The following is a 12,219-nucleotide window of genomic DNA, read 5'->3' on the forward strand; positions in this document are numbered from 1 at the left end:
TATTATAAGATATGAGACTAACATTATTTATTTAAGAATAAATAATGTGGAATTAATCGGACCTAAAATATTTAGTGTTTGACGGACTAAATTGGACGAAAGAAAAGTTATGGATTATGAAGTGAGGAGGTGGCAACTTTAAGGGTTTAAGTGAACTTTAGCCAACAACTTGTAGGCTAAGTCAAGGAGTTAATATCCCATATTCAGCTCATTTTATCATAATTTAAAAGAAATAGAAAGAAAAAAAGAAAAAGATGGAGAAGATGAGAGAAAGGAGAAAATGGAGCATTCAACTTCAAATCGAGTTACGGAGCTCGTTTCTCGACCAAATTCGATGATTTTGGTGGCTATGGATTTGGGACTCAATTCTGTACTTAAGGTAAGCATCAATTCCAGTTTTTGTTCGCTGAATCTTGGACGAATTTGATAAATAAAGGGTTGTTTGTTTCGGCAAAATTATTGAATTGGTGATTGATGTGTGTTTGATTATTATGGATGATTATAAGCTTTGAATTGCATGTTTTGATGATGGAATTATGAGTAACTAAGGTTGATATAGTGATTAATTTGGATGAGAAATTGAAGGTAAGTTTCGGCAATCATGAATGAATTTGGTGTGTTAATTATGTTGATGATTCTTGATAAATTTAAGTCATCAATTATGAGCTTTGATGGTTGAATATTGATAAGCTAGGGCTGTTATGTAAGAAGTATTGCGTCTAATGTTTTTTGGAATTTTGAATGATTAAAATTGGACGAGAACTAAGTGGTTTCGGCAATATGTCGGGTTTGCGTGTTTGAATGTTTGTTTGGCGATGATGAAACATTGAGTGTTTTGCTTTCTAGGTTCGGTAAGGCAATCAACCACACATGTCCTGCCCTTAGTAGTCAGAGGAATGTAGACCTTGGGTCGAGGTAAGAATATAGTTCGACGTTTTCAAAATAAGTATTGATTGAAGTTTGGTATGGTTAGTGTTAAAGGAATTTGGCCATAGTATAGTACAATGGTTTATGATATAAATGCTAAGGTATTAGGTTCCGATAAGTTATAAGTTACGAGATAAGTTACGCAAACTAGTAGGACGTTTTGCAGAAAATTATTCTGCAGAACAGCCCTGTTGCGAAGGCCATATCTCGAGCTATTTAACTCCAAATTAAGTTCCGTTTGTTGGTACAAAAACTTAAGGATGTTATCTAAATATGTCCAAGTATAAGTTTCTGCAAAATCGAAACCTAAAATATTCATTTTGGACTGAACATTTTATTGTGCAGTCTGCCCTGCACTTATAATTAGCTTTAAGGAAATAACTTCGGGGCTAATTTCTGAGACCTTCGGGTGCTAATCTCAGTCCGAGACCAAAACAAATGTTTTAGGAGACATTCTAAGCTTTAAGAATGTCAAGTTTGTTTAGAGGTCGGACTGTTTTAAATGAGCGGTTTCGATAGCCGAAGTTGGCTAGAAATTATGTTTGGCTTAATTACTTAAAAAACCCCCACCTTTAACTTTTTTTTCGTTTATACCCTGACCTAGAAAAATTGTCACATATACTCATGACCTTGTCTTTATGTTTCACCTCTACCCTCGAGGTATTAAATTAACCTCTTTTCATTTGAAAAAAAGTTTAAAATAGTCCTTCATTTTTAGTATATATTCTAATTACACGTCAATGTTATTAATTATACAAAAATTGAATTTTTTTTGAAAATAATAGTATTAGCGGTTTTTAATTTTAGGACTTATTTGAGCGTTTTTATAGATGAAGTATTTGTTTGCAATTTTTTTATTAGAAAAAGGTATAAAATAATCCTTATATTTAGTTATTTTCAATAAATCATCTTTTTTTTGAAATTTGGGGTAGAGGTGAAACATAAAGACAAGGTCATGAGTATTCGTGACAATTTTCCTAGGTCAGGGTATAAACGAAAACAAAATTAAAGGTGAGGGTTTTTTAAGTAATTAAGCCATTATGTTTTGCATAATTAGCTATAGTTAGAATGTTAATAATTTAAGTTATTATCGAATTTTTCGTAGACTCGCCGAGGCGACTACTAACGAAATACGGAACGTGAAGAACGATATTGCTTTATTAGTTCTAGAAGATTTTGGATAACAAGTGGTGAGTTTACAGTCTACTTTTGCGTGTTATTAATAAAAGTTATTTATTTTGTTTATTATTATTAGGGTTAATATCAAAAAAATTCGCGAACTTTACACGTTTTCTCATTTTAATCACGCAATTTAAATTTTCTCATTTTTATGCACGAACTATGTAATACCCCGTACATTTGACGTTGCCAAAGTGAGCAACGCAATTTAAATTAGTAATCAGAGCGACTAGAAAAGGGAGTTAGCGAAGGAATTAAGTAATTAAGAACGAGGATAGGTCGATATTGAAATATAAAGAATGAATTTCAATATTGGTAGTGCCTAAAATAATTAAACGGGACTAAAGAAAAGTTGGAATTAAAAATAAGAATAAATCCCCGAGAAATTAGAAAATGGAATTTTACTGCCCGAAAAATATTAAATAAATAAATTATTGACGGAAATCAATAATTAAAAAAATAATATTGATAATTTGGATATTAATATTCAAAAAAATAAAAATAAGGACGAAAAGTGATGTAAATCGTCGATTTCGCTCAAATTGAAAAATCGAGCGTTTTAGCAAAAATTTGACAAAAATCGATTAGCGGAGTCTAAATAGAGAGTTGGCGGAAGGGTATTATTTATTTGGACATAAATAATACGAAATTTTATCGAGATTAAACGATTAAGTGATTTTTGGGCTAAATTGAATAAAAGAAAAGCTTTGGACTTAAGTTTGAGGAGGTGGCTTCATTAAGGGTTTAATTGTACTTATTGCCATAAATATATATAGCCTAATAAAGTGATTTTAGTTCAGCAAAAGCATAATTATCTCAGCTCCAAATATCATCATCTTCCTCATTTGAAGTTTATAAGTAACAAATTTTCAATTAGCCATAACTTCTTCGTTTTAAGTCCGATTGATGCGATTTTTGTGGCCACGGAACGAGCGTGAGATTCTCTACTCATCAAGCCAGAAAATCAAGGTAAAAATCGTTATATAGGATTAAGATATCTGCTGTAAATTTCTGTTTTGTTTGAAGTTATTAGTGATGATGATTTTAAGCTCTAAAGTGGTGATTAGTAAGTGTAATTGATTGATTAAAGCTAAATTTATGGGATGGTTTGAGTGAGTTGTGAGAGTTGTGAATAGTGGGATGTTAGGGTTTGATGGAATTTTATGTCTTGAAGGGGGATGCCCATGGCCATGGTGGCCGGACCCTCACCGTGCCGAAGCCCGGTGAGCTGCTGCAGGCAGAGCCCTGGTGCGACGCACCAGGGCATTGCCGGCCCCTCCCCTGTCTAAAAAGGGGAGGGATGAGTAGAGGGGGAGGGGGCTGATGCCACCCTCCATTCACGTTTAAATGTGTGATCGTTTTGGTCGTTAGCGGAGTTACGAAGCTAGAAATCAAACTTAACGTAAAAACAGTTTTTAGGATAAAATATTAATGAATTGTAATTGAAATTGGATAAAGATTATGGCATGGTTAATAATTGATATATAGGTTATTATATTGAGTTATAGGCTGATTTAAATAGATTAAAACGTTAAAAGAATAACCATAAAATTAAAGTTTTAAACATAGAACGTAAATGACGAAACTTATGTTAAAAGTGTGATATCGAAATGAATAAGTAAAATGGTTATAGAAAGTTTAATAGGGCTGTTCTAAATTTATTAAAAGGTTAATAACTTAGTATAATAATTATGCTAAGTAAATTTTAAAACATTGTTTCCATGTCGTGTTTAAACAAATAGGAATTGATAGGCGACGTTTAGTGAAATGAAGTGCATTTCGACTAAGGTCAAGATTGTATGGATATCAAGGATTTTAAGGGTTATATATGTTGTTTTAAACTCAAATTTTCTAATAAAAATATATTAAGGTCAAGCATTTTGAGATGTTAAAACAAAAAGGCGAAATTGACATAAAAACGCGACGAAGTGAAATTGGATGTTTGAGCAGATTTTAAGGGATCGATTGAGCATTATGGATGGGATGAAGTTATGGGAACTTAACTTAAGATATTAATTTAGTAGTTTTGATTTTATAATGCCGATATAATTTAAATGCATTTCTGAACCTCGTTTGTGACAGACAAACCGAGAGGCGACGGGACCGACGGTTTTGGCCTAGGAGTGTTCGGCCAAGACTAATGCGTATAAACAATTTGGATTGGAAAGCAAGGAGTGAGCATACTTTACTCTCACGTATTATTACACTATAATTATATTATTAAACATTTTATCTATAAGTTATAAAATCACATCGCATTGTAATGATTTATTGTGATTTGAAATTGTATGAACTAAATGGTTATTCTACCGTGAAATACACGGAGTATGACTTATTATATATACATAGACGAGTATATATATATATATATTAATAATTTATATTTGATAATTAAATTGTGAATTAATTTATTATATATTTGAGAATGAATTATATATTTGGTGTTGGATCAAATTGTGTAGTGTTTTGTTGTTGTTTGTTCTATGTTTAAAATATCTTATATCGTTTATTGCTATTTGTTCTATGTTTGAAATTGGTGTGTGATCCGAAGAAACAAGCTACCTATTGGGCGTCAATAGGCCGTGTGATCACCGGTGTTTGTAAGAGTCTAGATGTCTGTACTTAGAATTGTTTGACATGAGATCAATATACGCTAATTATGTTTGGATAAAGGAGGATTATAATTTTGGTAGATACGAGGTAACTCAGTCAAACTATCTCGGGACCCGTATCTAGTGAGTAACTCGGTTGAACTATCTCGGGACTCACACCTTGGGATTAAGCAGTGGCATTAGTAACTCGGTTGAACTATCTCGGGACTATGCCACGTGGTAGCGAGTAACTCGGTTGAACTATCTCGGGACCGTACCACTTGGATCAAAATGATTTGATATGAATATGATACATGTTAGGAAAGGTTAGGAGTTTAAGATTAAGGTTTCTATCGGATCAAATCTTCGTTTGTAATACAATGATGTTATATTTGTTTAAATAAATGAATTTCATTTGCAATGTTATTTTTGTGATAATACCGTTAGTAAGGTATATCTCACTCATCTTAAGCTGACCCCGTGGTTTTTAAACATTTCAGGTACCTAGACTTGGAGTGACTAGAAGTCCATTGTTTTGCCGGGAGTTTGTCTTGCCATGTATAGTCCGACTTCCGTGACCGCTGCAGTAGTACATTTGTGTGACCAGTCATGATCTAGGACAATATTATAGTTTTGATGTTTATAACTGTTGTTGAGTATAATAGAAATGTTATAACGATGTTAGATTTACGTAGTCAGTGTTTATAAAATTATTATTAATGTTTTCATAATTAAATTCTTCCGTATTATAATATAGTCACAAAAAAAAAATTATAGTGAATTTCAGGCTTGCTACGGGTTTCGGAACTACAATTCCCATTCCCTAGCGCTGGTCGCGGCCCTCGATTTTGGGTCGTGACAAAGTTGGTATCAGAGCCTGGTTGGTCCACTTACCACTTCCAGTCTATGAAAAGTGTCTGTTTGACCTTAAGTACCTAGGAACTACTGCAACGTATATAGTCGAGCCTTATTGACTATATGTGTTTGCTTAAGTTTGTTTGATGTTATAAGCTATCCATTGCCGATTAGAACGTGTGAGTGTGAGATTGTTTAAGTGTCTAAATGAATATGATATGCTTAGATAGTTAGTCAAGTTTTAAGTTACATAGTGTATATCATATGTTAAATTTTTGGATATTGTGGAAAAGTGGTTTGGACAGTAACTCATGATTAAGAATTGTTTCTGTTCAACATAAAAATAAAGCTCAGCTACATGCTCTATCAGAAGAGGAGGAAGCGCCTCCTATTTATCAAAATGAATTTCATGTAGATACTAACACACTATCGGAGATATGTCAGGACAAGTACATATCAGACATTGAAGGATCTTTTGTTGCTCGGTGTCACGACCCAAATTATTGAGCCGCAACCGGCGCTAGGGAACGGGAGTGGTAGCTCCGGAACCCGTAGCAAGCCTCAAATCACTAATAATTTTTCGCAAATAATAAACAATTAATATTAAACAACGGAAGCAATACATTTATATAACATATAATCATATATGTACACTAACTGTTCAAAACCTCGCGGGCTCTTGTTACCGTACCCTGTACGAACTGGCCTCGCGGTACAATATACATCAGTTAGTGTCTCACAACATCTCACCGGCATCTGGGGCCGTGGATCACATATAAAACACGTAGCCTATTAAAAATATAAACAAGACAGCACGTAATATATACAACCAAAATGAACTGCTGTCTAGGCTACTATTCTGTCGATACATGACTACTACTGCAGCATTCACAGAAGTCAGAAACAATACATACACAGCTGACTTCTGGACTTCAAAATTGGCCTCTAGCTAGGTCCACAAACTAAGCACCTGAAAGACATCAAAGGTGAGGGGTCAGTATTTGGGAAAATACTGAGTGAGTTTGCATTTACTAACGGTATTAATATAAAAACATAGCATCGCATCTCAAGAAAACAATAATATAAAACATATAAACATGTATTTGATCCGTACAAAACTAATATCCTAGCATGCGACACATTTCTCGAATAATCATATATCATTCAACCCAATCGTAAATCTCAAGCTGTGAGTCCAACTCACTGGTGGGCCCAGCCCACTAGATACGGGAACTTCCAGGCATGACAGAGGCTTCCTGCCGCCAGATGTTTTCCCTAATCTTGAAGATTTTGTGAATTTTACTATACAACATCCAGAGTGTATGAGTGGGGAAGAGATAAAATGCCCATGTTCTAGGACAAAGTGTAGAAATAAGAATTTTCGAGATGTAGAAGTTGTGAAACTACATGTCTTGCAGTCTGGGTTTGTTCCAAATTACTATGTCTGGATTCACCACGGTGAGGTGAATGTCCCTCCTGTTGTTCAGCCGCCTAATGAATACTATTACTATAATGAGGGAGGGGGAGATTTAAACTCCGGTCAGAGAATGGTTATTGATGCTGCTGGTCCTGAAGTTTTTGAGGAAGAGACCCCGAATGAAGAAGCTCAGAAGTTTTTTGATATGATGAGTGCGGCAGAAGAAGAAATATGGCCCGGAAATAGCAGACACTCACCCCTGTCCGCATCTATTGAAATTTTGGATATTAAGTGTCGACATCAGGGGTCGATATCTTTGATTGATGACACCTTCCGTTTATTACAAGTACTGCTACCAGAGAATAACAAAATGCCAAAAAATGTTGCTAATATTAAGAAGCTGGTGAAAGGTCTTGGGTTGCCGGTTGAGGTTATTGATTGCTGTTTGCACAACTGTATGATTTACAGGGGGCGGACGAGGATTTAACCCACTGTAAAGTTTGCACATTTCCTCGGTGGAAACCTGTTACGAAAAGCAATTCGGCCAAAAGAAGGGCTAACATTCCGTATAAAAAAATGTTTTATTTCCCTTTAACTCCGAGGCTGCAAAGGTTGTATGCTTCCAAAGCCACGGCTAATCATATGACATGGCACACCGAACATGAAATGGAAGACGAGAAGATGTGTCATCCTTCTGACTCTCCGGCTTGGAAATGGTTCAGTGGGTTGCATACAGATTTTGCAGATGAAACAAGAAATATCATACTAGGCTTATGTACTGACGGGTTTCAAGCATTTGGTTGTTATGGAACACAATATTCTTCCTGGCCAGTCATTGTGACGCCGTATAATCTGCCTCATGGCATGCGCATGAAGGACGAGTTTATGTTTTTGACAATACTTGTCCCGGGACCCGGAAATCCAAAAAACCATATGGATATTTTCCTACAACCGTTAATAGCGGAGTTGAATCAGTTGTGGGAATCTGGAATCCGAACGTATGACATTCAAAAGAGGCAGAATTTTCAAATGAGGGCGGCGCTTATGTGGATAATTAATGATTTTCCCGCTTATTCAATGTTGTCTGGGTGGAGCACATCAGGAAGATTGGCATGTCCGCATTGTATGGAAAATACCGAGGCATTCACGTTGCCCGAGAGTGGTAAATAATCCTGGTTTGATTGCCACGAAAAGTTTTTACCTACGGGCCACCATTTCCGTCGGAACGTTACTGAATTCCGAAAAGGCAAACAAGTAAAGCACAAATTTGGAGGTGTGAGGACTGGAGATGAAGTGTTAGCAGAGGTAGATGGTCTAGGGTATAAGAGGGCTTATGAGACTAATGCTAAGGCTACGAATGTTGAATTATCTAAAGGCCGTGGTTGGAATCGAAAGAGTATCTTTTGGGATTTACCGTATTGGAAGACAAATGTAATCCGGCATAATCTCGATGTCATGCATATTGAGAAAAATGTTTTTGACAACGGTTTCAATACCGTGCTCAATGTACCCGGTAAGACGAAAGACACGGCAAAATCTCGGGCAGAGTTGAATGGGATTTGTGATCGTCCCGGCCTAGCACAAGATCAAGAAACCGGTAGATATCCAAAGGCTTTGTATGCTTTGGATCGGGATTCAAAAAAGATTTTGCTCGAATGGATTCAAAAGTTAATGTTTCCGGATGGTTACGTGTCCAACTTGTCAAGGTGTGTTGATTTAAACAGTTTGAAGATGATGGGCATGAAAATTCATGACTGTCATGTCTTCATGCAACGACTTTTGCCAATTGCTCTTCGGGAGCTTCTTCCGCCAGAAGTGTGGGAGCCTTTAACTGAGTTGAGTATCTTCTTCAGAGAATTAACTGCCACATAGCTGAAAAAAGCAGATCTTGAGAGATTGGATCTTGATATCCCGAAGATACTGTGCAAGTTGGAACGTATTTTTCCGCCGAGTTTTTTTTAATTCGATGGAACATCTCCCCGTGCACCTTCCGTATGAAGCTATGATGGCAGGACCTGTTCAGTATCGTTGGATGTATCCGTTTGAAAGGTAATACATTTACAGTTCTATTTCCTTGATCGAGCAGTTGGTACATGAACTAATTATTTGATTATGCAGATACCTGAGAAAACTCAAAAATAAGGTCTCGAATAAAGGCAGAGTGGAAGGAAGCATCAGCAGCGGGTATCTATTAGAGGAAACAGCGAAATTTGCATCTTTCTATTTCACGGATGGTGATCCGATGCTACCATGTCGGATTCAAAGAAATGAAGTTTGCGATATGGACGTTGATGACGACGTCGACAGATTATCTATTTTCAAACCGAATGGGCGACTTGTAGGTGCTTGTCGGAACAGATATCTAGATGATGCTGAATATGTTGCTGCCCGAAGCTATATCCTTCTAAATTGCCCTGAAATCGAACCTTACAGAGAGTAAGCCTTAATATACACATTTAAGTTCAGTACTGAAGACTATGGGGAGGATCGGGTTACCATGAAAAGCGGAGTCTGTGTAAAAGGATCACTCTACGGTCCGGCCAAAAGCGACTTTTATGGAGTTTTGACTGACATTATCAAGTTAGAGTATCCAGCTCTACCAATTAAAAGGACGGTTTTGTTTAAATGTAATTGGTTTTATCCTACAAAAAAGGTCGGTATGTTAGTCCATCCTCGGTATAACATAATGGATGTTAATCACAGAAAGAGGTACAACAAATACGAACCTTTCATTTTAGCTGAACAGTCCGATCAAGTACATTACTTACCCTACCCAGGAAAAAAAACGGGACAAGAAAGATTGGTGGGCAGTGTGCAAGATAAAGGCTCGCTCTGAACTTGACATGCCCGAAAGAACTGTCCTAGCATTTCAAGATGATAGTGCAGAACATCCGCTCGATGTCAGAACTAATGAAGATCCGACAAATTTAGTTGATGTGAATGGCAAGGCAGACGAGGATGCTCTACACAACCCTCCAACATTAGAGACATAAGCTGATTATCCACCATCCTCATCGGACGATGATGACATTGGACTGGAAGATAATATAGATATTGCGTGATTTGTTTCATTGTCATTTCTGTAGAATTTTGACTTTCAGTTACGTTCATTGTTGTATTGACTTTATTTTGTTATTAAATTATGTGTTTCAGTTTTTATAATGGATGTGTTTATTTTTTTCGTGTGGAATATTGTTTTATAATCTTTTTTGCAGCTATGAGAGGCCGAGGAGGTAGGGCCACAAGCCAGGGACGCGGACGCGGCGACCTGAATCAGGATCCACCTGAGGTTGAGCAGCAGGTGGCAGAGAGTAGACCCGTGGAGCGGAGAGCGGCTAGACAGCAGCAGCCACAGGATACGCTTCCAGCAGCGGATGACTTCGGTAGAGTTAGAGTTACACCTGATGCTGCGAGGTATGAATGACAAGTTATTTTTAAATGTTATTATTTACTAATTGCAGAAAATAAATGTTTTTTTAATATTCAGGGAAAAGTTGCTGGATAGTAGGAACGATAGTGGGACGGCATCTAGAGCGATCTTGCCCATTTTCCGTTCTTGCTGGTTTGCTGAGGGTTCCTCGTGGAAGAAGCTGACAGCAGAGCATAAGGGCTTCTACTTCGAGGAGTTTAAGGTTATTAAATTCATATATTTAATTTTAATTTTAATTTCTTTTTGATTACTAATTTGTTTTTATTATTGGTTTTGCAGAAGGGTTTTTGCTGGGATGCGACCTACTCCGACGATCTGATTCGAGGGATCTTTTACCGCTATGCAGCCAATCGGTACAAAGACACTCTCCACAACATGAGGTCGGATAAAAAAGAGGGCAGTGTTAGTGCTGACACTTGAGCGTCGTGGAAGCGTGACTGGGATACTGCGGAGGCAAAGAAGAAGTCTGATATAGCACGAGCTAATCGGATGAGTGAGCCATCAGGAGCTGGGACCGGACCGGTTCGACATACCGCAGGATCGCGATCGGCTACGAGGCATAAGACAGTAATGGTATGTTTTAAATATTAATAGTAGTGTTATATTTTCTTTTAACTACTAATTAATCTAATTTGTTCATTTCATATACTAGACTCAGGAGCTCGGTCGAGAGCCCACTCTGGCTGAGTTGCATGTCAGGTTGCACCTGACAAAAGCTGATCGGATGGTCTTCGTTGACAAGAGATCAAAAGATAAAAATGTAAGTTTATTTAAACTTTAAATAACTGTAAAGAGTTATATAATTTTTATAAATAAATATACATTTGTATAGTTTATTGTAGGATGTTTATGTGATTGTTGTGATTGTTGTTGTGAATGTTGTTGAGTATAGTTGAAAGAGTTGTATACAGTTGTTTTTGCAGGAAATCCCTGAAAAATGGGTGATGCTCATATTACAGAGCAAATGCTGCCGAATTTTAGTTAGAAATATAGGTTGAAACTAATACTTGTTGAGTATTTTTACAGAATTTAACTAAACTTTTAATTTGCTTTTTTTTTTATCAGGACCGTTTCCAGAAAGAGCTTGCTGCAGCGACACAGTCTCAGGCGGCTGGGGAGGGGAGTTCGTCGACTCATGAGCCGATCGACGAGAACGAGTTGTTTTTGTCTCTGGAGGCAAGGAAGAAACAACGAGTTTACGGTATTGGTTCAGCTTCCGCATCCTACGTCGGCCAGAGCAGCCGATTGCGTCGGGGATCATCACAGACACGGCAACAATCGGCGGTTATCAGTGAGGAGATTGAGCAGCGTATTACGAGAGAGGTTGACGAGCGGGTCGCGCAGCGTATGATCACTGTGGAGGCGGGTTTCGAGCAGCGGGTTCGTAGTGTAGAGGCGGGTGTCGACGAGCGGATCCGTACTGAGCTTGCGCGGCTGATGACTACACTCCCACCCGAGTTACGCCCGCAGTTCCCACCTCCCCCAACCCCACCTGCTGATGACACCACCAGTTTAGATTAGGCTTTTGTGATACATTTTGACTTATTTATGTGTTTTGTTCGCATATTTTGACTTATTTACGTGTTTTATTCGCATATTTTGACATATTTATGTATTTTGTATGCTTTTTAATATTTATATATATATATATATATATATATATATTACGGATTTGGTTATATATATTTATTGCTTCTTATGTATGTGAATGGTCTGTTTAACAGGTATAATGTATGCTGAAAAAAATATGAAAATATTCCGCAAAAAAAATTATTTGCAAAAAATCAGATACATTAGCGACCATTTTTTTTTAATTTAGC

The 12,219-nt window shown here is 37.0% G+C and overlaps 1 protein-coding gene across 1 annotated transcript; it reads left to right on the forward strand.

The window, feature by feature from the left end:
- Positions 1-280: 280 nt before the first annotated feature.
- Positions 281-8,841, forward strand: LOC130015401 (uncharacterized). The gene is made up of 10 exons (XM_056105484.1): positions 281-379; positions 550-585; positions 3,254-3,354; positions 5,691-5,731; positions 5,902-6,037; positions 6,769-7,091; positions 7,191-7,393; positions 7,438-7,967; positions 8,072-8,131; positions 8,250-8,841. Exons 1-10 carry the CDS (start codon positions 281-283, stop codon positions 8,839-8,841), a joined length of 2,121 nt encoding a protein of 706 aa, XP_055961459.1.
- The last annotated feature ends 3,378 nt before the right edge of the window (positions 8,842-12,219 follow it).

This window comes from Mercurialis annua, linkage group LG4 (assembly GCF_937616625.2).
Source record: "Mercurialis annua linkage group LG4, ddMerAnnu1.2, whole genome shotgun sequence".
Classification (NCBI taxonomy): domain Eukaryota; kingdom Viridiplantae; phylum Streptophyta; class Magnoliopsida; order Malpighiales; family Euphorbiaceae; genus Mercurialis; species Mercurialis annua.

Excerpts from the sequence above, each read along its gene's own strand:
- LOC130015401 (XM_056105484.1), top strand. The coding sequence starts at position 281 with ATGGAGCATTCAACTTCAAATCGAGTTACGGAGCTCGTTTCTCGACCA. Across the intron at positions 5,732-5,901 it reads TCCATTGCCGATTAGAACGT|CTCAGCTACATGCTCTATCA; the intron begins GTGAGTGTGAGA and ends ATAAAAATAAAG. Across the intron at positions 7,092-7,190 it reads AGGGGGAGATTTAAACTCCG|AAGAAGAAATATGGCCCGGA; the intron begins GTCAGAGAATGG and ends TGAGTGCGGCAG.